Source organism: Haemaphysalis longicornis, unplaced genomic scaffold, assembly GCF_048455015.1.
Source record: "Haemaphysalis longicornis isolate Haplotype H1 unplaced genomic scaffold, Haemaphysalis longicornis Haplotype H1 scaffold_27, whole genome shotgun sequence".
In the NCBI taxonomy this organism is placed as follows: domain Eukaryota; kingdom Metazoa; phylum Arthropoda; class Arachnida; order Ixodida; family Ixodidae; genus Haemaphysalis; species Haemaphysalis longicornis.
Genome location: NW_027526325.1, coordinates 1460433 through 1487964, shown reverse-complemented (window position 1 = coordinate 1487964; position 27532 = coordinate 1460433). Strand labels below are relative to the sequence as shown.

The 27532-nt window shown below is 46.5% G+C and overlaps 1 protein-coding gene and 1 pseudogene across 6 annotated transcripts in view; one reads left to right on the top strand and one right to left on the bottom strand.

Moving 5' to 3' along the window:
- Ptp36e (protein tyrosine phosphatase 36E) overlaps nt 1–27532 on the top strand; it is a 540343-nt gene that overhangs the window by 326867 nt on the left and 185944 nt on the right. For all 6 annotated transcript variants that reach the window (XM_077701525.1, XM_077701527.1, XM_077701526.1 and 3 more), the window contains 2 exons: nt 13879–13966; nt 18117–18193. In XM_077701525.1, the coding sequence (XP_077557651.1) occupies nt 13879–13966; nt 18117–18193 (165 nt within the window). The remainder of the gene's footprint in view (nt 1–13878; nt 13967–18116; nt 18194–27532) is intronic.
- On the bottom strand, nt 22747–23732 carry LOC144172912 (uncharacterized; annotated as a pseudogene).

Here is a 27532-nt window from a genome sequence, read left to right as displayed (position 1 = left end):
GCATGCATGCATGCATGTATTTTTGCGTGTATGCACGTATCTTTGCATGTATGCACGTATCTTTGCATGTATGCATGTATATTATGGGTGCATACGCGTGTGCGTGCCTGTGCGTGTGCACATTCGTGGAGGTCTGCGTGTACGATCGTGTGCTTGCTTGATTATTTTGGTCACTTATTTACTGCGGGATTGATTTTAGTCTTGCAACACAGATGCCAGGGCGACTATCTCATTCATTTCTATCTTCTAATGGCCGTTGTGTATTTATGTTACAAAATTATTCTTTCAGTTCCCGCACTATGGAAACATATCGGCATCACCTGAGTCTCCAAAACTGGAAAACCCATAAATTTCGCAAACCTACGTCTTGTCTCGCTGTCATGTGTGGGGAAGCTACATGAACCCATGCTGCACGATTTAGTAGCTATGACGGAATTCCCTCGAAGAGTCCATCACTGGCCCCACGGAGTGTGCAGATTCAGCTCGCTCCTGTATACCCAAAATATACTTTTAAAAATTAAAGGAGGCATTCTAGACAATCAAAGCATCCAAAAACGTTAAGCACCGTCAAAGGCCACTTCGCCCCTTGGTATGAAAGGGGCCTTTATAGTGTCACAAACCATGCCATAATCGAAAGTCTGCAGTCAACCAACTGCGGTGAACGGGTATGCAAGTTGTGGTGGAAAACTTCTTACCCACCGCACAGCTACAATTTGCGCCGATAAGCCTAGAACAGAACTTCCGACACCGCCGAAAGGAATACCCCAGGGCTCCGTGATATCACCATTGCTTATGAATGTGGCAATGTGAGTCCTCCCACCACAAGTGAACAATACCCCAGGCATGCGTTTCGGTATCTAAACCTACGACAACGCCGTATGACAATATCGCCGCACTTCCACTGTGCAAGCACACAGCAAGACGGCTTGCAAGAAGCGATTGAAACTATAGAACGGTACCTTCGCCAAAGTGGCCTGCGTTGCTGCCCAAATAAATTCGAGCGGCTACTCAAAAAACGAATTAGAGCTTGATCAACGGCACCCGCTGCCGATATGGAACTGCAAATAATCAGAACATCAATCCCAGAGGTGAAAACTCTCAACGCACTAGACCTTACGCTGCAGCAAGAGGAAGCGGACAGGGCGAAATACCCATGGAAGGCCATATGTGGCTTTTAGAATAACCAGAAAAACCTAATGTGTTAATACAAAAAGCTTGCAAGTTTTCTCTCGTTTTACCGCCACTTCCACCCCAAATCCCCGCGCTCATACAGACAAATTACTGTAAATAGGCCTGCAGAACATTTGGGAGGATTAGGCTGAAGCCGGCAATACTGCCCATTAGAAGGCTTAAGACGTACCAACACAGGAAGAGACACCCTTCGAAACCTGGGTCACGAAGTCCCAACAGCGATTAGCTGCAAAGAAGACATGTTCGAGAATGCAACCAGCCGCCAACAAGGCGCCACGCCAGGCAAGAGTTAAAGCTCGCGGAATGGCATAAGGAAGAAGCGCTGGCGTTTGGTAGGCAGACTCAGCAGTGGGCAGCAGTAGATAAGCCCACGCCATCGGTGTACTTAACGAGGGACTGGAGTTATTTTCCTCCATACACAAGGGACATGGACACTGCCGAAGAAACAGCCGTTGCCCTTGCAGTCACCACGGGCAAAAAACATGTGGCCGTTATATCTGACTATCAGATTTCGTGTTTAAACTTGTGAATTAGGCGTATTTCGTCAACAGCTGCGAATATCTTATCTTCCAAACCTCATCTACCAAACATTTTCATCATATTGCTGCGAACTATAGCGTCTGGTTCGTTCATTGTGTGATATGTTGCCAGCGTCTGGCCCCACTCAAACTTCTTATCGTAGAACTGAGGCGCGCATTTTTGTCTCATTATTTTGTATTCCGCGCAGGCTATCTTATTTATAGGAAGAGTGTATCGTCTCTCGTCAGTAGATCGAACGTTCGCCTTCGATCACGAATCTTCTCGATGTGATTCCATGGTTCTCTAAGTATCCGCGCCGAAAGATAAAGGCTCACAAAGCAAACTCCGCAGCATTCGTTTCGCCGTCGCTCAACTTTGCACGTCACCCGGTTGAATGCGTTGTCGCCGTTTCTGTCACATCCGAGTCCTTAGCTGAGCACAAGTTCGCTCTAGTAAAGTTTATTTCTTCAAGAATACGCGTCGTCCATACGTGACAATATGGAGACCAGTGCGTTCATCACTGGCCGGGAGCCAGGTGGATGATGTTGCAGCCGATTTTACCTACCCACACACAGCGCGTCTCCTTCTGGGATCGTAGCAGTACTTCCATGATCACAACACAACAACTTGGAATATCTTGATGGTAGCGGTCTTAAACACGGACACCTAAAAAGGAGCGACGAACCGCAGCGCTGACTCGCACCTGATTTTTTATAAGAATAGACACGCATTTCAATAATATAGTCAAAACTAATGTGACCACACATCACACATACGTCACAATTCATCGCGTAATTTCCAGAACGTGACGGGCACGAACAAACTGTGTGGATGAAATAGGCTCACTGACAAAGCTTTCACCTCTGAAGACTAGTCGAAACCGAACTTTTATTGCTGTTCTAAGAGCTCTGTATTCGCCTTATAGTGAACGCTTGCTGTCAGTGTGCTGTGGTTCTTGCCGCTGTGGCATTGTTGGAAATAAAAGGGCGGCAGATGCTGCCCTCCGTGAGAATGGTAGACATTAGGCTGGCTCCATGTGAAGGCCTGAAACATTGTGTGACAAGTAAGCTGCGAGACCACTGGAAACAACCGGTAGATAAAGAAATGAGTAATATATTTCAGGTCATTAAACCTGAAATAGAAAGACTTCCTGGTGAGAAACATGTCACATGTATAGAAGTGGCCTTAGGCCGACTTAGAATCGGCCACACCACAATGACTAATTCATACGTGTGGACCGACACAAAGAACACACAGTGTCATCGATGTGGGGGGAAGCTATCTGTCCTTCGTGTGCTTATTCAATATAGGATGGGCAACAATGAAACGAAACGTCACTTCAATGAAGTTTACATATACAATATTGAGTTGCACACATCATTATTTATTGGAGACCATCGCATGTTCTCTTACAAAAACGTTTTTAGCTACCTTGCCTTGTTGACTTTTTAAAACATATATGACACGGTCCATACCCTCACCTGTGTTCATGACGTTTTGAAAAACAGTGGTGGAACGTGAGGCTTTACACTTTAGCTGCCTGTACTCATTGTGTTTTAACATGACCCTATGCACGAATTCTTCTAGTAAACTTGTAAACTAGTGTCATATTACAAATCCTTCGCATCTTGATTGGTTGATTGTGGGGGTTGAACGCGCCTACGCAACGCAGGCGATGAGGCGATGATTCCGAATAGTGGAGGGCTCCGGATTAATTTCGACCACCTGGGGATATTTAACGTGCGCCAAAATCTCGTACACACAGGGGTTTTTGCTTTTCGCCTCCATCAGAAAAGCCGCCTCCACCGCCGGGAATTGAACCCGCGACCTGGTGCTCAGCAGCGCAATGCCTTAGCCACTGAGCCCCCGCAGCGGGTTCCTTCTCATCTTTCACCATTAAACCTGGAATAATCGTCGTCACCACTGACCATAGTTTCTTACAATATACACTAGAGAGGAATTTGGCGCTACCATATATGCGGTTCAGATCAAGCTCGTCTGTGGCGTCATGGACCACCGTCAAACCTTTCACCATCGGCTTGGATTAAAACGTTTTAGTGGCCGCAAATTCATTTGTAGGGTGACAAAAACGCAAAGAAGATTGTGTAGCTTAAGTATAAAATAAAACACGCTGTTTTAAAGCTAAGAAAATTAAACGTAAAGCCTGTTCCTTTTACTGGGAGTCTGCCGGAGTGGTTGCTCCTACTATTCTGCAGACCAAGCTTGTATTTAACAATAATGTGAAATTTTGGGAGAAGGCTCAATAAAGACTTTATTTTATTAATATTTCAATAACACATTGTTTGAAAAGCTCAAAAAAGTTCTATGGTCGTACCTATGAAAACATTGCCTTCGCGGGGAACCGGTGCCAGATCGAGTGCTACAACTTTCCCGGTGACTAATTACCCGCTCAGTCAAGACGTGCGGCCGCTGTTAATACATGCACAGTCAAGCACGAATATATAGAACATGCATATATCGAATTATTGTCTTTATCGTACAGTCTGAATACCCACTTGGAAATTCCTATTGTGCGCGTGTATCAAACTCCCTATCACGGGCACAAGATATATCGAACGCTGTTTTGCAAGCACCTCTGCAAGCGCGCTTCTCCAACTCATCGCGTCCAACATCAACTCATCGTAAATCATCAACTCATCGCGCGCGTCCAACTCATCGTTGGACGCGGTGATGATGATGATTTATCGCGGCTGCTGCACCGTCCAGTGATAAGTAGGCGCCGCCACGTTGCTTCGCTGGCCTTCGACACCTGCTCGCACGAAAGTATAGTCAAGTAGAATATTCTAGTTCACTATAACGAAAGCGCGGGGGTGCATGTCAGCGAGAACGCGGGGAGTGAATGCGCGCGAAAGGTGATAGGGGAGTACGGGAACTGACCGGAACGGCTCAGTTTCTGGCATTTCCCCAGCCTACTTGAGCGGTTATCAGTGGGGGCTGGCGCAGCGGACCTATGTAATGTGGTGCGTGTTTGTTTTGTCCGCCGCGTGCATTTCGGGGCCTAGGTCATGAAAATTCCGAATAATTAAAATTTAGCGACGAGAGCGGACATTATTCGACGGGTACGTGCCGGTGAAACCATGTCGGCTGTATTTCTCGCCGCTTTTTTGAGCGCGATACTGCAGATTACACCAGAAGTAGAGGCGAAGGCAGGGCCCTTGCCACGGCCCGGCCGTTCCGGTGCTTGTCGTGCGCAAAGCGGCTTTGTTGCGCGGCTCCTGACGAGAGGTGTTGCGATACCGAAGACAGCTTTTTTTTTCACATTCTTTCCGGTTACACAAATTAGAAAAATGGCGCTGAGGGCGCGGTGAGTGAGTTCAGAGAGCTGTCGGCATTACCATTCGTCATTCCGAATGACAGAACGGCACACGAGTTCGTAGGCGCTGACGACGATGGGCCGGTCGTGGCGGAAGTCACCGATGCCGATGACGCGAACCCGACAAGCGGCCCTGACAACGTTGCAAACCGCTTACTGCAGCAGAGCTTGCGTCAGTGTTCAGATTGGCCCCTGTTGTGGCACATTTTATAGCACCGGATTTTCTCATTTGAACGGCGTTAGTAAGTTTGAAGACATGCTGGTGAACTTTATGACAGAGAAGAAGCAAGCGAATCTGACAGGCTTTTTGCATGTTACATAAAATGCAGTGGCCGTTTCTCTATCGTTTTGTTGCGAAGTTTTCGCGCGGTGAGGAACCGATGAGTAAGGTACCGCTAGTCGCGCCTTTGAGAAGCTTTCAGCGGTGTGCGGAGGTTTCAGATAAGCTTCTGATGGTCATATTTTATATTTCGAATTATCGATATATCAAACTATTTCGCGATCCCCTTGTAGATCCATATATCCGTGTTCGACTGTACTACTACTGAAAAAAGAACCAGGAAGCGAACTGTCCTTACCACAAACTAGCGTATCTACATTGTGGGTTTGTACTTCTGTAAATATGTCCGATGATTGCTTTCCGGCACTAGGACCGCTTCGTTGTAATGAAGCACAGATGTCTTAGCATAAACAAATGGAGCGAATTTCTCGTTTCCAAGCAAAGCGAGAGAAGCGAAGCGAGTTTCGATCATTTTGGCTGCCTCGCAGGCATAGTAATGCATAGTGAAGAAAGCAAACCCAAGAAGAAGCACAAGAATCCTATAGACATGCCAATCCAGCAGCACTGATCTTCCCCCCATAACCCCACCAGCTGACATGGATTCACAGCCACAGTTACCTCTCTCATATACTTACTAAGAAACTCTACGCCCCGGCCTTTCTCTTGTTTACACTGTGCAAACCTCACAAGAAGACCTGAATGGTCAAGGACCAGATAGCGTCGAAACAGAGGAAAGAAAGAAGTGGGAGCGCTGCTGGCTATGCTAATTAGGTTTTGAACAGTCTGCAGCCGAGTCACCGCCTGACCGCGTGACTCTCCCGGTGCACGTGAGCACGGCCACTGATAAGAGCGAGCCGGGGCCGTCTTCTCTCCCCTGAGCCTTGCGCGGAGGCTGGAGGCTTTAAGCCGTCGTCGGCAAGCGGCACCTGACCACCGCTCGTACATCGCCCGGCGAGCTGCTTCACTGGAGAGGGTCCGGAATGCCATGCGCGCCAACTTAGCATGGGAGACTGTGGGAAGAGCGAGACGTTCGGCTCGGAAAACGCCGGAAGGGGGACCACCACCGGAGACAAGCGCAGGCTTGGGACGAATAGTGTAACGATCACAGCTAAATCGAAGGTTAACCAAGTAGAACCTTGTCTTTCGCTCTGCTTATCCAGGGTTAGCCGCAGCCGTTTTTCTTTGCCTGGATAGTTAATTCTTCCCTCGCAGACATATTGTTACGCAGCGGCACGACACAAACCACTGAGGCGGAAGCGACGATTTAATGGCCGGCCATCATAGCACGAGCCTAAACGCCAGGCCCAATTTGGTGTATCGTCCTCTTCGCGGTTGGGTTAACATGGCGCCACCTTCCTTCCTCTTGTAGCAGTATTTCCCTGCACGCTTACCCATTATGTACTCTCAAGCCTGCAAGCAAAAACAGTTTAACCCTCGAAATGGCACTTTGTTCCTGGCGTACAGTTTCACTTGGCTGTATCTATTTTGCATCAATTCTGCCCATACCTATAACTGGTCACCTGAGTAACGCCACGATTACCCGCAGACTAAATACGCAAACTTCCTCATGGTAACCTTCTTATAACAGACAACAGATGAAGCTGTGCGAATAAATGGCCACGTTTTTGCACGGTCCTTACTACAGGATAGCAATTTGTGCGAATGACAACCTCGGATTGAAGTCACCGCCAAGCAACGTTTTTGCGCGATGGTAGGGGTGCCTCCAGTTTTAATGGGCAGACATTTTACTTCCGTTTCAATGTACCACTAGAAATGTAAGCTTCAGTTAACGCACTGATAATTTGACTGCACCACTGAAATGTTAACGTGCGGTCAACAAACCGATAACCCTGTTTCCCAACCCCTTTGTAAAGTCAGTAGTGGCGTCGCGAAGCGGAACATTTCGACGTTTCTTCACTTTCTTTTTTCGGTTAAACAGGGCTTTTTGGGGTCTGAGGTGAATTCGAATCAGCTACTGAAGGACAGATCTTTCAATTTATATAAGCAAAACTGCACTTCGTCTTCATGGCTTATTTAGTGGGACTTATTGTCTACAGGGCCTCGAGAAAAACAGACAGGCTTTACACATGGCTTGCGAGATAAAGTACGACGTGTCAGGTTACGAGCAATGTACTCGGCCTCCGCTTTGGGGGCTGGGCGAGGCTTTAGATGTCGAATGTACCAACGCGATATTCCGCTCCAAGATGGGTGGAAGCCAGGCTCTTGCAGTGGGATGGAGAAGGCTTATTAAACGGTGTGGATATGCTGCGCCCTGCCCCTTATGCGACCTAAGCGATACCAAATCACTTTTATTTACGAAATTACTTTGTAGAGCTGAGCAGAAAACATTTTACACTGGCAACGTGAGCAATCTTGGTGACGGTACTGGCGATACCTCGGACGCCGAGCCCCCATGCTCTTGCTGTAATCTACCGTGGCTACGAGTTTTAAGGTGAAGGGCAGAAACCACAAACGGTGGCCGTCGGAGCCCAGGTCAAGCTCCGGCGGATGGGCTCCCTGTCTGTTTACCAGGCAGGGAGCTCCGGGACCTCTCTCGCTATCAGGGTAACCCGAGCGAAGGAAGTACCCCCGTCCCCTGCTTCCATAATATGCCATATGGTATTGTCAACCCCCCCCCCCTCCAAACCGCAACCGACTATTGACCTTCAAAGCGAGGAAAACTATCCTCGCTTCCTTGTGGTGCAATCTGTAAATAAAGACGCCGGAAGGGGGCCCGTAAAGACGCCCGTAAGTGAAAAATCAGTCTTCCTCGTAGCAAAGTTCATCGAGAGTGTTGCAGGAAAGAACTACAAGGCAAGAAAACCTTCTGGAGATGTGCTCGTTGAAGTAAGCCACAAAGAGCAGGCGAATATGCTTCTGCAACAAACCAGAATCCATGATCTGGAAATAACAGTCACTCCCCATAGAACCCTAAACTATTCCCAAGGCGTCATCTCTGAACTCGATCTCATCAAAGGAATTAGAAACCGACCTCCTAGAAGGACTGCGTGATCAAGAAGTCACAGCGGTCCGGCGCATCACAATAAGGCGAGACAACAAAGAAGTCAAAACAAATCACATTATTCTGACTTTTGATAGCACCCCACTACCAGAAGCAGTGGCGGCAGGTTTCCTCCAATGTCCCACGCGCCCGTATGTGCAAAATTCACGCCGCTGCTTCAAGTGCCAGCGTTATGGGCACGGTACGAACTACTGCCGCGGTAAACTCACATGTGCGAAGTGTGGGCAAGCTCACCATTCTGCAGACAACTGTGATGCTAGCAACTTCACTTGTCCAAATTGCCATGGACCTCATGCCGCGTTTTCACGATCATATGAAAAGTTTAAACAGGAAAAACATAATCACTCTGAAGGTCAATGAGAACATCAGCCTTCCAGAGGCCCGCAAGAGGTTTTCACTCTTCGGCTCCGGAAGGTATGCCGACGCTGCTCGCCGGGGGGCGGAGCCGCGCCTGGTTTTGGCGGCGACACAATACAGCGCAGCTGATTTGCTCCCGTCCCGTCCCCCACGAGGCTGCCAGTGGCAGCCGCCCCGGTCACCACGCCACTTGCCCGGCCAGCAGCGGCTGTGGTGGCTACCACGTCTGTTGGCAATGCCGCTACGTCCACTGCTTCCTCTCCACCGGCCCAAAGCACACGCAAGGGCACGGAGGAGATGGAGACGGAGGCAGTATCAGCGACCCCCTCCACTGCCTCACTGCGTGGGCCATCTGGGGCGCTCCCCACGCCTTCGGCACTGGCAGTGCAGGCAAAGAACGCCAGAAAGGGTATCAAGTCATGGGGGCCCAGTCCGCTGGGCACACCCTTGCCTTCAGATGACGACATGAATGCTGAGCCCTTCCTACTCTTATCGCAGCGAAAGGAACAGGTTCCGGCGTCCAGGTCAGTAGACAAGTAAAAAAAAACCCTCCCAAGAGTCCAAGCCCCTAAAGTCGACACATAAACACACACATATTCCAGTTGCTCTAAACTTAAATAATGGGAACAGAAAACATCATCCAGTGGAACTGCAGAGGCCTGATTAAAAACCTTGATGATATCTATGAAATACTTTATTGCAAACAGCCAAGTGTGATGTGCCTCCAAGAAACTCATTTAAACTCTAAACACACAAATTTTTTAAACAATTATATTATATTTAGGACGGAAAGAGGTGGTGGTGGTGCATCCTCAGGTGGTCTGGCCATCATTCCCGAAAATCCTTGGTGTGCTACACTGTCCAACTACAGACCACTCTTGAAGCTGTTACCATTCGAACGATAATCTTCAATAGGCTTATAACACTATGTTCTCTGTACATCCCTCTTGACTTCCAGCTCTCCAGCTCAGATTTTGAGGGCTTGGTTGATCAGTTACCCGAACCATACACTCTGATAGGTGACCTGAGTGCACATAACTCTCTTTGGGGCTCTGTTCGCACAGACGCCAGAGGATGCCTCATTGAGAAATTCTTAACATCGTCGGGAGCATGTCTTTTTAACCAGAAACAGCCTACATACTATAATATAGGACAGAACACTTATTCACAACTAGACTTGGCAATTGGGTCCGCAGTTCTTTTTCCTTGTCTTGAGTGGGGCGTGGGCACGAACCCATACGGTAGTGACCACTTCCCCACTTCACTAACATATATAGGTAAAGGCCCGAGCAGTCCATCTTCCCAGAACAGGTTTAATGAAGGAAGAGCAAACTGGAATACATTTAGAGATTCATCTAAACTACACCACACATCCATAGAACCCCTACACGTTGAAGAAGCTACCCAACTTCTCACGGCGCACATCCTCGACGCCGCCGAAAGGTCCATTCCCCACGCCTCTGGTGCCCCGCGCCACCAGCGGAGGCCGTGGTGGAATGAGGACTGTAGGCGGGCGCGAGGGGCCCAGAACAAGGCGTGTGGTATTCTACGTCGGTACCCCACGTCGGGTAACCTCATTTTGTTCAAACGGGCCAAGGCGTTAGGAAAACGTGTGCGCCATGAGGCAAAACGAGAGAGTTGGCGTTCCTTCATAACATCAATAAACTCCTACATAGACACACGGAAAGTATGGACAAGAACGCGCAAACTCAAAGGACAACAAACACACAGCCTGCCTCTGGTCAGCACAACAGGGGACGCACTCGAAAACCAGGCTGACACACTCGCACAACACTTCCAACACGTGTCCAGTTCAGCACACTACACAAACACTTTCATGAAACACAAACAAACGGCCGAAAAGAAGCCTATACCAGATAACAATAGGTCAACATCTTATAACTCAGAGTTTTCACTGCATGGGCTGAGGGCTGCTTTGAGCACGTTAAACCCTCAGCTCCAGGCCCATACAACATCACATATAGAATGATACAACACCTACACGCAGACACACCTGAAGCACTTCTAAATCTATATAATAAAACATAGCTTTCGGAGCACATCCCATACTCTTGGAGGGAGGCCATAGTAGTGGCTTTTTTGAAGGAGGGAAACGACCCGTCGTCCCCCTCATGTTACCGTCCTATAGCCTTGACGAGCTGCCTGTGCAAGCTTCTCCAGAAGATGATAAATTGCAGGCTCGTGTACTTCCTTGAGTACAACGGTCTTCTCGAGAGCTGCCAGGCAGGCTTCAGGGTGGGGCGATCCACGAATGATCAACTCGTAGCTCTTGTATGGTATATTAAGGATGCCTTCGTGCATAAATAGCATTGCGTAACTGTGTTTTTCGACCTCGAGAAGGCCTACGACACCGCTTGGCACTACGGGATCATTAGTGACCTGAAGTCATTCGGTGCCTCGGGTAACATGTTAAATACCCTTGCTAGTTACCTGTCGGAAAGAACATTTCGAGTAAGAGTTGGTTGTGCACTCTCAAAGGTTTACGTGCAAGAAAATGGCGTACCGCAAGATGGCGTGTTTAGCTGCACCCTCTTCATAGTTAAGAGGAACTCCCTTGGAAAGGCACTGCCACCTACAATCCCATATTCCATGTATGTAGATTACGTGCAGATATCTTTTAAATCATGTAATATGTCAATATGCGAACGTCAAGTCCAGCTCGGAGTCAAGAAATTTGCCTGCTGGGCAGACAAGAATGGTTTTAAATTGAATCCTGTAAAAAGCTATTGCGCTGTGTTCTCCAGGAAGCGCGGGGTCCATATGGACCCAGACATTACTTTTAATGGCGTGTCGCTTGCTATGAACAAGGAGCACAAGTTTTTAGGTGTGGTGTTTGACCAAAAACTCACATTCATCCCACATATAAAAAAACTTATGCATAAATGTATAAAAACAATGAATATCTTTAAGGAATTGAGAAGAAGAAATGGACGTGGGCAGGGCATGTAATGCGAAGGCAAGATAACCGCTGGTCATTAAGGGTAACAGAGTGGATCCCTAGAGAAGGCAAGCGTTGCAGGGGGCGGCAGAAAGTTAGATGGGCAGATGAGATCAAGAAGTTTGCGGGATAAATTGGTCACAGTTGGCACAGGACCGAGGTAATTGGAGAATAATGAGAGAGGCCTTTGCCCTGCAGTGGCCCTAGATAGGCTGGTGATGATGATGATGATGACTATCCCACCAATCCTATGGGGCTGACGAACTCCTACTACGGCTCTGTACTGCTTTGGTTGGTTCTCGCTTAGACTATGGCAGTGTGGTATATGGGTCGGCGACTAAAACAGCTTTGCGAATGCTTGATTCATTGCTGCACTTGGGGCTACGGCTTGCGTCGGGTGCTTTTCGCACTAGCCCTGTCGAGAGTCTGTATGTCCAGTGTAATAAGTGGAGTCTTGAGAACCAACGGACGTACATAGACTTACTTTATGCTTTTAAGATTTCATCGCTGAATAAACATCATTTTTATCCTGTCTTTAACAACACATCCACATCTGTGCTGTTTGTAAATCGCCCACCCATTCCTCTGCCCTTTTTACTTCGAGTGAGAGAGCGAGCCTCGGATCTCAGCGCTTCGTTTTTAGATGTGTACAGGTCACCATTTTTAAACATTTTACCGCTTTGGCAAGTTCGCCCTGTGTCCTGTGATCTTTTTTATAAAAGTTGACAAAAATCGGGTACCGCGAGCTTCAATACTGCAACACTTTCTTACTCTGCAGTTTAAATAACCATTTGCAGAATTCTACAGTGACGCTTCTTATACCTCCCCTATCGTCTCCTGCGCTGCTCATGGTCCGAATTTCAATGCAGCCAAAACCATGGGCGTGCACACAAGAATTGTTTCAGCAGAAGCGTACGGAATTTTACTGATTGTGAGACATACCTGAAAATCAAATTCCGATGTCTATCATCTACACATATTCTTTGAGTGTTGTTCGCGCACTGTCGTCGCATAAGCCCCCCAAAAACCACATAGTTAATCTTGTATTCAACACCATCATGTCTGTGTATGCGCAAAAGCATCAGCTGCTCCTCTGCTAGGTACCAGGACACGCTGGGATTGCTGGGAACGTGTTGGCAGACGAGAGGGCAGCTGCTACTGCACTCAGGAACACTGTACACATTACAACGATACCCTATACAGACGTCAAGCCACACATAAGACAACACTTGCGTAGAACATGGGAAACACACTGTAATGAAGAGACAGGCAACAAACTACATGTAATAAAGCCACACTTGGGACGGTACACATCTGACTCACACAACAGACACATGGAAGTCGCCTTGGGTAGGCTGCGGATAGGGCACACCCATGCAACGCACCCGTATCTGCTGACGGGATCTTCTAAACCGCAGTGCAGCAGGTGCGGAGAGGCCCTATCCGTAGTGCACATACTAATCACTCAAGGCACTTCGCACAACACGATACAAACACTTCAGAGAACTCTACAGGAAACATATTTCCCTACATTCATCGTTGTTTCTAGGTGACGATGCCATGGTTTCCGTGAAACGTGTGTTTGAGTATTTGTCAGACGTCAAGTTTTTAAACCTCATTTCCTATCACGCATAATCAAATCTGGCCCTATACACCAGCCATCACCATTATCTTTAATTAATTTTACTATGTTCGGTTTACACGTTTTTATACCTACCCTTGTGTGGTAATCACTTCTCTTCATTAAATAACCTCTCCTCTGGCTCTCTTTGCCCTCGTTGGCCTTGCGCCATTAAACAGGAACCTTCATCATCAACATTTTACACTGAGAAAAAAAATCGTGGTCGTTAAGTATAGTGCAGAATGTCTGCACTACTGGGGTTTGAACACAGGTCGTATGCATCAAACCAGTGGTTCCACCCTTTATTCTACTCTGGCTGAACAGCGGAGCGGCTTTTGCAGTAGGTCAAAACAGCACAGAGCCTGGTGCTCGAGGCCAACCAGCAGCAGGCTTTGGGCGCTCGCAGGAAGTGGCGGGCTGGTCCCCACAAGGAATCTCGCTGTGTAAACAGCGGAGGAAAGTAGTGCAGATAATGGTGATGATGCCGGTAGCGACAGCCACTCTCAATACTTAAAGTCCATGTTCTAATGCTATTTAATTTCTTGTTGTCTTTTGCCTACCACCCCCTTCTGCAATTCGTCGGGTCCATGATCAGCTGGCCACCAAAGGCGAGTCTCACTGCATGCGCCACGCCAGCAAGCCGGGCAACGACCACAAGAACACCTACAAAAAGCTTCTGCCCTGTGAGTGTTCTTTTTCTCACCCTTAATTTTGTGCTGCGCAGCCAGTATTGCCGCATCTTTAATCTACAAAGTATTTCTGCAGCATGTTCTGTGAGTTCTATTTTCTGCACCCCATCTTCTGATGCCGATGTGATCAATACATTGCAAATGCGCGTACTTCGTAGCAGCGCACCTTAAAGCAGCGGGCATTTCAGCTCGGTCCCCGGTTAAAGAAATTCCTGTGGCGTCCCGACTGAATTTGTGCGCCTGGGTTCTGTGTGGATAACAATAATTTAGTACACTAAACAACAAATCTGACATTTTCATAGCAATGAGCAGCCATTTCGGAAGTTCCCTTGGCTCCATAAAGTACATAAACTTCCCCCATGATTGACAAAAATGATATAGATGAGCCGATATCTCCAGTGTGGAATGCGCGAAAATGTTGTTTCAGCCGCTGTCGCCAATTAACTTAAGTTTTGCTCTTGGGGTAAATATAACGGGAAAAAAAGGTCCAAGACTCCAGCACAAGCTGTGAACGTAGCACAGGACGAGAGGTTTGTTAGAAGCAAGCCTGTAAAGCAATATTAAACGCAGTAAAATTCGTGTGGTGCCTGGCAGAGCGGGAAAAAAATTGACGTCATCCGTCGCTGTTTTGGCGACAGAAAGCGGAACAATATGGCCCGACGTCTGCTTGACCAACACAATCGCCGTGTGATAGTACCGCGCTGACGAGACGCAATTTTTGGTTACTCGCAGTAGTGCTGATGGTTCATCGACGAATTATCTGCATTTTTGGAGAAGACGGCTAATCGTAAGGCGCGTCTCAATCACCAAGCAAGGCGGACGTACAGCTCATAAGTCAGACTCCGCGTGCTCTTTGTTCTAAAAGCTACTCTCATGCTAATTTCGAACTCACTGCTTCAAACAATGCCACATTCTTGGTGACCCTGATCCTTCATTCGATGAGGCTTTGCACGCGTGAGCACTTCCTTGACCTGCAATCACGGGAGTGTACTGCCGAGTGTTATTTTCAGGCAGTCGCTGTTTCGTCGAGTAGGGTATCGTCAGTTACAAAATGCGGGAACGCAGAAGAATCTATGCAGGGATGGCTGAGGCCACCTACGTTTTTACTTAAAACTAACCCTAAATATAACTCTTGCCCTTAAAGCTTGCCCTTAAAGCTTACAGCACAGCTAGCCAACCTTTACCCTATCCTAAAACGCTGATGATGCAATGTTCGGTGTGCGCGAAGATGCCTCATTACGCGGCGGTGTGTCGTGGCTGTGTGCGACAGACGGATACGTGCACATTAGAGGGGTTGTATATCTTCGTTGGTCCTGCACATTTACAGGGTGGTGGGGCCTTGATTTTTTTTACGACGCGCGCAAGCGAATGCTGATTTTATTGAATGATTCATGCATTCATTCACTGTTAGTGGTATGTCATTTGCAGCGTGGTGATGGCGTGTGCAATTTCGTTAAGGAGGAAGAGGAATAAATGCTTATTTCACGAGCGCTGGTGCTGCCGTTAGCACCCGCCCGGGGGGGGGGGGGCGGAAGAACTAACAGAGAAAAAGAACTAACAGAGAAAAAGAAGAAAAACAGAGAAAGAACTTCGCCCCCTATAAAGGGTGCGCCACCGCATACAGTCAAACCCGGCTATACCGAACCCGGATAGAGCGAATTATGCTATATATCGAACAAAAATACTTCTGTTACGAAAATACATGGGAAACATATTCCTTATAACGAAGTTCGCATCGGATATATCGAGCTCTGCGCGGCTAGAATTGCCTCCGAAATGCATGGTGTCGGAGCGGCGATTGAGCCGCGACCACGGAGCAAGAGCCGCGAATGAGACATTGCGCCTCGCACGGTGCGACGTTACGTCCGACACTTTCCATAACGGTTTCCGGCGCGCGGGACTCACGATTGAACCCGACCAGTTTGCGAGTCCCGACCAAGACAGCAGCATCTGTGAACTGTGGGAAGACCTCGCCAACGTCAATGATGTCGCGAGTGAAAGCCGTCTGACGCTTATAATGAAGCGCTTTCGGCATTCGATGTGCTCCACCAATGCTGCTTCGATTTTCGAGGACGCGGACTCGAACTGGTGCAAACAATGTTTTGTGTAGAGAATGCTATGCTAGTTGAAGTCGCGAAAGTGGAAGTGAAAACAAAAATCACCCCGTTTTTTTTGCAAAGTAGGCAGTTAATGCGGAAATTAGCTTTATTACTTGCAATAATTGGCTTATTTTGGGTATGGTGATGGCTAATTTACTTTGTCGTTTCTGCATGCGGGGATGGCAGAGTTGGAGACGAGGGGGGAGGGGGGGGGGGGCTCCCGCGGATTGCGAACTCGTAAAAATGAGGTCGTTATAGGCTGGTTCGGCTATATCGAACTATTGGATATATCGAACTAATCGCGGTGCATATTGCAGTTCGCTATAAACGGGTTTGACTGTATAAGGTATTATAGCAGTGAAGCCGGCTTTGAAGCCTGTTCAAGTGTGATCACAGAAAACGCAAGCGTATGCGCACCTCTTACTATACAATTTCAAAGGTACTAGTCTTTGTGGGGCTCTAAAACGCAAAACAGCATACCTAGGTGTCTACCTAGCTTGTTTCCTCCTTGGATCCGCGGTCAGTGTGGGGGACCCACTGGCACAGCCGTGTAAAATCCCGTTAAACTTGGCCTCAATCATCAGAGCTTGTTCTATCTTAGCAAGAACATCGCAAAGCCTAGAAAACGTAGCAAAACCTAGCAACACCGGAAGAAACTTGTCGACCCTCAGCTCCGCTGTTCTTTTTTTGCAACTGACCATATATTTCACAACATTATACACCCTACAGGAAGCCTCGAGCGTGTTGCAGTCGGTCAACACCTTTTGCGCCCCACAACTATAGTATTTTTAATTTCAAAGGTTGCTCTTGATATTTCACGTGCCAAAGCTAAGCTTAGGGCATTGGGCTCACCGTATATGGAAACGAGCGATCATTCCAGACGAACTATTTTTTTTTTGCTTTTGTATTTCTTACGAGTAGGAGGAGGGTAATTATTGTTCTTCATGGTGCAATTATACATGCATGCATGGCCTTATTCAATGAAAAGCTGAACACCTTTTCGACACCCTTTCAACACCCTAAGGAAAACCAAGGCTGTTAAATTTTATCAACACCCGCTTTTTAGACGAAAAGGACTCTGGAGCTAGTAAAAGGGCGCTGAGGTTCAAGAAAAAGGGTGAACCGGCTCCCAACACCCTTTTTCCTTCTGTGATTCACCCTTTTTCTCCAAAAAGGGTGTAAGAAAGTTTAGTGTGAAAGTTAGCGGAGAGTTTGAGCTCGTACTCACCTACCATAGCTGTGTTTGTAGTTTTTTGTATTCATGGTAGCCTACATCCTGTTGCGTATATCCTGTTATTCCCCTCCCTATTGTGTTCTCATCTTCTTTTTATGTTTCTTCAATTATGAAACTGGCCTTTTTGACACCTGTATACGCGAAAAATGTTTGCCATATGTTCTTGTTCCTACGCTCAAAAACAACGCTGCATTTAATGTATTCATGACCACTAATAAACGTTTCCTAGCAGCGCTTCAACAGATGTGTCCAAGTTTACGCATACGGTGCCTTAGAAGACATGAGATTCTACGGCTAAAGCGCGATTGTTTAAAAGATCTGGAGCTAACCTTTAAATTTAAAACTAAAATTTAAAACAATATAGCTAAAATTTAAAACAATATATATTGCAATTTGCCTTGAACAACTATTTACGATGGTGACCAGTTTCATTGCGTTCAGTTCAGAGACCTCAAAAATAGCTGTTTCAAAGGAATTGATATACAGGTGGGCCAAAAACGATATCGCCCTTCGATGTCATTTGGTACGAAGCATGCGTATGCAATGAATACTTTAGCCAGTCTTTGTGGCGGTTGTAAATGGCGCCCTGCACATGTTAGGTGCATCTTGTAGAGAAGACCTAATGGAGATAAAAACCGCAGGTCCTTCAGTAAAGCTTCTTTTGGCACCCTTGAGAAATTCAGTCGCGTATTTGCGATGTTATGTTGCTGTTACGTTTCTGTCACCAATTTCTTAGAATTACGGCTTTTTTACACACAATGGCAGTATTTTGAATACACTTTTAGATAACTATTTGCGTCTCAACTTGCAGATGACTACAATCGCGTGGTCTTAGAAGCACTACCCGACATTCCTGATTCCGACTACGTCAACGCTACGCACATTGATGTAAGTACAGTTCTTGAACTATTCTCTTTCTTAATACGAGTGAAATACAAGCATCGTTATGGCTCGTCTTTGAGTAAAAACTGGGAACAAAGAATCCGATGACAAGCATGCCGGTGGTATATGTTCAGGCATCGCAAGTTATCGGTGCAACTTTCCTAAGCGATTGCACTGGCAACGTTTGAGCGTTGTGCTACTTATCTCACGGACGTGGGTTCAGTCCCTCTTCTGACAGCAGTTTTTCTAACGTAGCAAAAAACAAACACACCAGTGTATCGAGATTTAGGTGCGTGGTAGAGATCCGCAAGTGGTCCAAATTAATCCGCAGGCCTCATTCATAGCCCAGATGTGACTTCGGCACGTAGAACCGCGCATGTATAAATTTTTTCCTCGTTGACAACGTGCCCTCAAGGAAAAGACAATTGATGAACAATTTCCGGCTGATGCTTCAAAAGTTCGAAAAATATTAATTTATAAGCTATGGGCTTGTTCTGAAAATTTAGCGCGTATCCGTGCACATAGCGCAATATTACCGAAGCAAAATGGAGAGACGAGCTAGTTGGTGAACATCCATGAGTGAAACTTCAGCGCAGACAGACACAGGGACGAGAAAGGGAAACGACACCAGCGCCTACTATGAACTGAAAGATTTATTGAAATCGAAAACACATATATACCATGTCAAGACCCAACAATCAGACCCAACAAATCATGCCGGCTAAAGGGGGTTCGGTAACACGCCCCAGTAATGTATTGGATATGATCAAAATATGATGAAATCCAGACAATTTCAATTGGGGAATCTAAAGGAAGAAGGGATGGGTGATAGATTTCTTTTATCGGAATAATTACGCCTCCACCTCGAAAACCCATTCTATCTTTAGGAAGCAGAACGAACGATGGTGGAAATGAAAGTTAGCTGTTCGTTGCGTCCTCGAACAACCACGATTCCGTACTTACAACGATGTCGGCAGAACATGTGTACACGAGTTCGTTCATTGCATCACGTTTTTTTTATAAACACTGCGAAAGTTAAATAAAAGCATTAAAACTGATTTTGACGAGTTAGGCGTGTGGTGACGTGCTTTCAAGGGTCATTGAGGAGGGTTTTGTATTTTTGTTGACACCATGACGACGAAATCATTTGCCGAGTCGTAACAGAATGTGAAATCATGCATCCGAAACTTGTTAAAGCACACCGTAAATTTTTCATCGCCTTTGCGTTGAGCTTAGCGTAGTCGCGTAACTTCTTTCTGGCAAGTTGGACTTTTGATGAGAAATCTTCCTCAAGCCAGACCTTGGGCTTCTGAAGGTCTTTCGATTTCGGGGCGCGAGACCGAGTTTCTAATTTTTTTATTTATTTATTATTTATTTATTTCCGAATACTGTTAGCCTTTCGGCTGTTACAGGGGTGGGACATAAGAATGTCAAACATCATCACATTGAAATCATAATCAACACATCAATCTTGAGATGTTCCATGGCGTACATTGGAAACACCGACATGGAGATTAAAGAAAAAACAGTGCAGTCGTAGTAAGCACACAAACAAATTACAATAAATCATAATAGCAGACCATGCTTACAGAAAAAAATCTTTGAGCCCTTCCTCAAATTTATCCAGTGAATCACAATGCACCAGTGGTAATGGCAAAGCATTCCACTGACGAATTGTTTTTGGAAAAAACGAATTCGCATATACATTGACACGTTGTTGCGGCACTTCATATGAGTAATCGTTTATACCTCTCAGGTTTCGTCCGCGGCGTGGCGTTAAGTATTTTGTTGTGTTTATGTTTAATCTATTTTTTGACAATAAAAATAAGAACTTCATCCTTGCCAATTGCCGACGTTCGGCTAAAGTGGGCAGTTGAAGAGAGCGCAACATTTCTGTTACTGATTCGGTCGAAGAGTACTTTGAAAGAATAAACCTGGCAGCTCGCCTTTGTACTCTTTCTAGCATATTAATGAGGCCTATTTCCGAGGGATCCCATACAATGCTGGCATATTCTAATGTTGGCCGAATATACGTAAGATATGCTGCTAGCTTAACGGGAGTCATAGCAAGTCTTAATTTTCTTCGCAGGTACCATAGTTTCCGCTCCGCCACCGAACAAATGTTTTCCAAATGGGCCCTCCAATTTAGATTACTGGATATTGTTACACCTGAATATTTTATTTCATTGACGGTAGACAGGCGGGTAGAGCATAGAGTGTAACTGGAATGGAAGACACGCTTACTTTTGTTTGTGACGCGCAAAGCAACTGTTTTAGTTTGATTTATTTCCATTTTAGATTCGGTGCACCAATTACTGACAGCATCAAGAGTATCATTAAGCGTTTTTTGATCAGCTTCACTGTGTATTTCTTTATAGATTAGGCAGTCGTCTGCAAAAAGTCGCACTGTAGTACTTCTATCTATGGCGCATGAAATGTCATTTATGTAAGTTAAGAATAATATCGGTCCTAAAACTGAGCCTTGCGGTACCCCTGAGGTGACATTAAGTGACTCAGATTTGAAGCCGTTTATTTCTACATATTGTGTTCTGCCTGTCAGGTACGCACCTATCCACTGTATTATGTTATAATTTATGCCTAGGTGTGCTAACTTATTAATTAATTCCCTATGAGGAACCTTGTCAAAGGCTTTGGAGAAGTCGAGGCATATTGCGTCAATCTGAACGCTATTATTTAAGGCACGCGTGAAGTCGTCGACTGTTTGTATTAATTGGGTTACAGTGGATAAATTTTGCCGAAAACCATGCTGATTGGGAAATAATATTTTTGTGCCCTCAAGATACGTATACATAGCTTTGGATATAATATGCTCTAGCAGCTTGCAGCATACACAGGTAAGGGAAATTGGACGGTACTTTTCCACCTTTTGTTGGTCTCCAGACTTATGCGTTGGTACGACCTTTGCCACAAGCCAGTCGTCTGGGACACGCTTTTGTTCAATTGAGGCATTATATATTATGTATAAATAGTGGGCAACCCATTCCGCATACCTTCGCAGAAAATCATTTGGTATGCCATCTGGTCCGATCGACTTTTTTACGTTCATGTTCAGTAATAATGATACGATGCCTTCATAAGTAATCTGAACGTCAGGCATAACTGATAACTGAGAAGGAAGTGGCGTGGGTGCATCACTATCATTAGGACAAGCAGTAAACACTGACTGGAAAAATCTGTTATGTAGGTAAGCGATAGAAGAGCAGTCGGTCACCAATTCATCATTGACAACAAGAGAATGCACACGTTTTGAGTGGTCTTCCTTCTGAGACAAGTGACGCCAAAAACGATGGGGGGACGATTTCATAAATGTCGGCAATGTTTCTTCGTAGTACTTCGTTTTCGATTCCTTCAGTTCAGCGCGCAGAAGCCTTGATAAATTGCGTATCTTGGATTCATGTTTCTTTACTTTTTGTCTCTGGCGGTTAATGGCGCGCTTTAGATGTATTATCTTCCTATTCATCCAAGGATTCTGTTTATTTTCTTTCTTTTTTTTGCAAGGGCACAAATTTGTTGATACGTAGCGTGACAATTTCTTTAAACCTTATCCACATCTTATTGACGTCACTTTCCTCATTGAACGCGTCCAAAGAAAACGACAAGTAATCAATTATACTTGTATCGTCAGCCTTGTTGAAGTTTCGCACATGTCTGAAGCTTTCTTTTTTGCGTGGTAAGGCACCATTAATGCTTATCTCAACTGAAACAAGTTTGTGGTCCGATAACCCATGTTCAATTGCAACGTTGTATGTGTCTATCCGCCCGTCAATAAAAACTAGATCCAGTATGGAATGCGGATACCCTGTTTCACGTGTACTGTCATTGACGACCTGCGTTAGGTCATGGCTGAATGCTATGTCTAAAAGCCGTTGGCAGTCTATTGCTTCCTTCGATTTAGTTGAGAATGTGGTCCAATTAATTCCAGGAAGATTGAAATCTCCCGCAATAATCAGTCTGCGATTCCGGGTAGCAATACCGTGAAGGTATTGCTGCAAACTCTCTAGATATTAACTAGGGGCGCCTGGAGGCCTGTAAACGGCTCCCAAAACAAGGGAAGTTTTGGGTAATTTTATTTATAGCCATACACTTTCATGGTCGGGTATTCCTTCCATAACAATTGCTTCAAAAACTTCTGCAAGTAAGATCGCCACACCGCCCCCTCGTGAATCGCGGTCTTTCCTAAATATTTTGTAGCCGGGTGGTACAATTTCGCTATCCGCTATTTCCGGACGCAGCCACGTCTCTGTGACGGTAATTACGTGTGGGTTATAGCTTGCTAATATATATTCTAGATCACTGGCTTTATTGACAGGCTCCGAGCATTTAAATTAATTAAGCGAAGGCTGCATGCATTTGACGGCGAATGGCATCAGTCATCGTCATCAGAGCGACGTGGTTTTTTCTTTGTATGCTTAAGCTTAACTCGACAATTTTTGTCGTAGTCCCAGGAATACACGTCTTTGTCGATGACCAACGTATCGTAATTCAGATGCATGCGTTGTCCGGCCTCTCTTTCTTCTTTTCCGGATTCCCATAATAGCTTACGCTTGGCTAGAGTTTCCTTGCAAAAGTCGTCCCCAACTGATATAGTGGTGCCTTTTAGCTTCTTGCAATTTTTGTAAACTGTTAACTTCTCTCGGGAGTCGTACAAATGACCGGACGCGGCAAACTACTCCCTTTTCGGTCTATTCTGTGGATCCGTTCAACCGTTTTCAGTTCGACACCAAGTTTTCGAACAAAAATGTCCTGCAGTACCGTTTGTTCCAGGTCTTCTGTGGTTTCTGCCTCGCCTTCTTCAACCCCAAAGACCAAAAGATTATTCCGTCGACTCCTGTCCTCTAAGCTTATTAGCCTTCCTTCTTGTCTTGATAGTGTCACGTTAAGGTTCGTGACAGTTTTCGTTAGCTGGCTTATTTTTTTACCCTGATCTTTGATTTTTTGAAGGGCGTCTTCCATTTTAGTCATTCGTTCTCCTAGAGCGCTCAGATCTGCTTGGATTGCCTTCTGCCCTTCCGACAGTTCCTTTAGGAGGGCTTTCACATCAGGACCTGGGTTGAGTTCAACGTCCCCAGACAATAGCAGACACAAAGAGGAAAATCCAGAGAACAGTACACTTGGGCACGGCAGCACAACAACGAATCTATTGTCAGTTTTATAACAGTATTCTGAGTAGAAACTGACCTGTTCGAGCAACAGAAGCCGCAGATTAGGCGACATTGTTTTCGCAGTGCTGCCGTGCCCACTGAACGCTGCTGGCCGGGGGTCCAAGTTTATAGGTTCCACGAAGAACCGCTCGATGCACGTTCCATGGTGGCTGCGCTCGAGGGTAGCGTCGACGATGTGTCCGTGGTCGATAACAGCGGCGTCAGCAGCTGGTATGGCCACGCATGTGCTGGATGCTTCTGCTTGCAGGGATGCGCAGACGAAGAAAACCTGTTCGAGCAACAGAAGCCGCAGATTAGGCGACATTGTTTTCGCAGTTCCCACTCGAACTACTTTGAGTTGGAGTTCAGAACTTCACTATTAGAGGCCGATCAAATGCAGGTCGGGGTTTTCCTAATCTATGAGCTCGTTCGATGTCGTCAGCCTCAATCTGAAGGTGTTTTGAGAAGAATTCGTTTACTATTCTGTCGGACTCTACATACCCTTCGTGATCTTCTTCTGGTAGACCTTTGATTATGAAGTTATTTCGCCTCATTCGGTTGTTCATATTGTCCACGACGTCAGAAAGTTCTTCGTTCATCTTGCAAGCATTTTTATTGACTTCCTGAACAATGCTGATGACAGTTTCAGCGCTTCCTGTAAGGTCTCATACGTTGTGCACAGTCTTTTCTAAGCTTCGTAGGCGGGACTCAATGCTTATGATCTGCTGTTTGATTTCAGTTAAACAGGACGTGGTTTCATCATGGCACTTGTTTAGCAAAGTGAGCGCATCCTCGATCTTATGACCGGGATTCGCATCAACGTCGTCAGCGCAGAGCAATAGCAATGCGAGACACATGGACAGTAGGAGAGTGGAGGATTTAGGGCTGAATACACGGATAAGACTTGATCCGGCAGATAAACGGCTGTAGCAAAAGCATTTAGGCATTCGGCTAGCAATGAATGAACCAATGCGAGCGCGATAAGTACACAAATCAATACCCATGTTCGATAAGAGGGATTTGCAGGTCACATAAGATTCAGTACCAGAAATAACCATCAAAATTCAAACCTAAAACGGTAGCAAGCAGCGATTAGGCACCTGCCACTTGTGGCCGCAAATCCCGATGGTTCGACGCTTCACTACAGTTTTATAGGCTTCAAGGCGCTGTCGTCGCTGATGTCACGACGTTGGTCAGCGTCACGTAGGTGGAACGGTCGCGATCGCTTCGCTTTTGAATCTTGGATAAGCAGTGGGGCGGCAGTCAGCACGAGGCGAACCTCGCAATGCTAAAACGGCAGAAAGCAACGATTAGGCACCTGGCACTTGTGGCCGCAAATTCCCATGTGTTCTGCAGTAGCAAAGCATTTAGACCCTAAAACAGATGGGCGGCGGCTGCACTGTGGCGAAGTTTCCGATGTCTTCCACATGGTGTGGGCATGGCAGAGCAACCCTGCGTTCTCCCAACCCTTCCCCTACCAGAGAGGCATGGGAGGCAGCCCGGCTCAATTGCTCGGGGCTCGAGTCTCAATCGTCTCAATAGATCAACGAGCGAGAGCGGCATCCTTCACCAATAAGGTACCGTAATAGGGAAAGAAACTGTGCGGAGGGCAACAGGCCCTGTCTCTCTTTTATTCTTATCATAAAATAAAGTTTCACTCCTCCTCCGCTTCCACGCTTGAACCTGGATGAAGTGGTGGTGTTTTAAACAAATGTATGGCGCATATTCATTGTCGCTCACTGCACTTCCACAAATGTTTCTTAAAGGGACGCTGAAGGGATTTTAAAACATTGCGAGATGGCTAGCGTAAATTTACTCCTGAGTCCCTAGGCCATGCTTCGACCACTCTGGATGCGTTTACGCGAATTTATTGAATAGAAAAATCAATTAGAAAATTCTGTCCCCCTCCCTGCATCCTTGCCTATTTTCTGTAGCATTTTCGTGGGACATCAGGGAAACAATGACTGGTGTTGACTGAGCTACTGAACGGCTCGCCGACCTTTTGACAAAGTCGGGCGTCCCAGCGTTTAGCCCGCCGGCCGCCGACAGGTCGTCGCAATTCGTTCGCCCAGTTGAAACTAAGCAAAGGCAGGTTCAAGAATGGAAGAATGTGCCTTTATTTAGTTTTTTAGTTTGTACACTGAATCAAGCTCCATGTCCAGGCCGCTCCACACAAGCGCTGCACAAACGCGACGCTCCGCTGATTGGTACCCTAGTAGGAAAACCCAAGGCCCATTGAAGGCGGGGGAAGTGCCAGCGAAGTTATTATAGGTACTAAGGACATAGAATAAACTCCAACTTTTACCGTACAGCGAAAAACTAGGGTGCAGGCAGGCCTATTTTGTGCTGTGTGAACAAGCACAGCGGTGAGCAGCACGACCAGACATCTGCAAACGCTTTTCCGTCTAAGACATGCGATTGGTAGACATGAGATACTGTGGAAATTTGGGGGACGCTTACTGCACGAGCGCCAAAGAACAAATAGTCATCTAAGCTGTTTGAAATTCTAAAAATAAATAAAATTGTCAAGAAGTTATACATTATATGCCTTATACTTCCTACAACGCTAGCGCTGCCTCGTTGCCGAATGGTCTGGAGCGCAAGGTATGTTATTTTGCAAGTTGCAAGTTCGAATCCCCGAGAGTACGTAACCTTTTTTTGTAAGTTGACTGCTTCGTTTCCGGCCGATGTTTTCTATACTGAATTGACCATTTTTGGGCCGTAATGTTTACTGCTCCAGGAGCGAGTTCGCAGAACGCGCGCAGACTGACCCTGACGCGCTAGCGAGTTCTCGTTGGCGTGCTGTTGCCGACTGCTTGCGGGCAGTGGACACATGCCAGAATAAGCAGATCGTTGAACACGCTTTTTAGGATAGAGGCATGAATTTGGCAAGCTCCAAAGATGGGGGCAAAGCGCGTGGCATTTGGGCGTCTGCGATGACGCAGAGGGCGTTCCTAAACTGCGTAGGGCTTGGCTTGTGATTGCTGCGGTTACAAGCCGTCCTGGTAGGCTTATCTGGCGCATTTTACGGCCGACAACATAACAGAAGCGCGGTATAGCGATTATTGACAAAAAGAGAATGCCCATCCAACAATATCGTCGAATGTCAAGCATTTTTTTCACAGAATTGAAACCGAAACTTCTTTAAATGCAAATCTCGGACATCGTCCAATCACGTAGCCCCTACCTGACGTCACTGCAGTTAGTTGGTGCAGCCGCCGCAAACCGCGCATGGTAGTTATTCTTCTTTCAGGCTTTATAAAATAAACACAGCCTTATCGCCCGGATAAACGATGAAAAGAGTGGTAATTTGCGCCAGTCTACTCAGTGCAAGCAAAAACGGTAGCTTCTAAAATTGGAACGTGTCGTTACATTACGTTACATTTCATTTCTTTAATTAAAATGTGGTTTCGGATAATCGTGAGGCTAAATAAAGTGTGAAATTTAAAGCTCACACTGAACTGCGTATATTATACCAATAGGAACACCAATAGGAACACCAATAGGAACGACGTAATTATGCCCACCAATGACGAAGTTCCTGTCCTTTTTCAACACGACGCACGCAATACAAAATGACCTGGCACTCCCGTCGACCCATTCCCGCCAGATCGGCGACAGACCGCGCCGTGACGAACTGCGCGCGTACTCCGTAGCTTTGAGAAGTCCAGCTTCCCGAGACACTCCTGCCCGCACAGCCCTTGATAGCCGATGACCCTTCGAATGACCTCAGCACGAGCGCAACTCCCAAAGCAGCAATGCACCCGCGCCTCGCGCGCTCTAATGCGGTGACAATATACACACATGGTGGTTTTAAAAGTAGGGTGCCTCGATGCACGCTGGCGCGTATCGAGGCACCCTATTCACAAGGGACCTGCAGCGCCGCCCCACAGGGAAGAATTCTATCGCCCAGGCGCGTATACTGGCTTCCCTAGACAAATGATATGAAAGGTGAAAAGCATTCTCGCGGCTGCGCTATGCACCCGTCGCACACCGCATACGCTCAACTGGCATGAAAGCGAGCACAAGCTGCGGCCCGCTGCGTGGGTATTCTTCCTCCTTAGACTTTCGAGGAAGTACGCTCCGCTGAAGGGCCAGCTTGTAGGAAGAGAACCAGAGTAGCGACAGCGAGAACCACAGTGGCGTTCCTCCGTTCCTCCAAAAAGGAACTAGTACCAGGAAC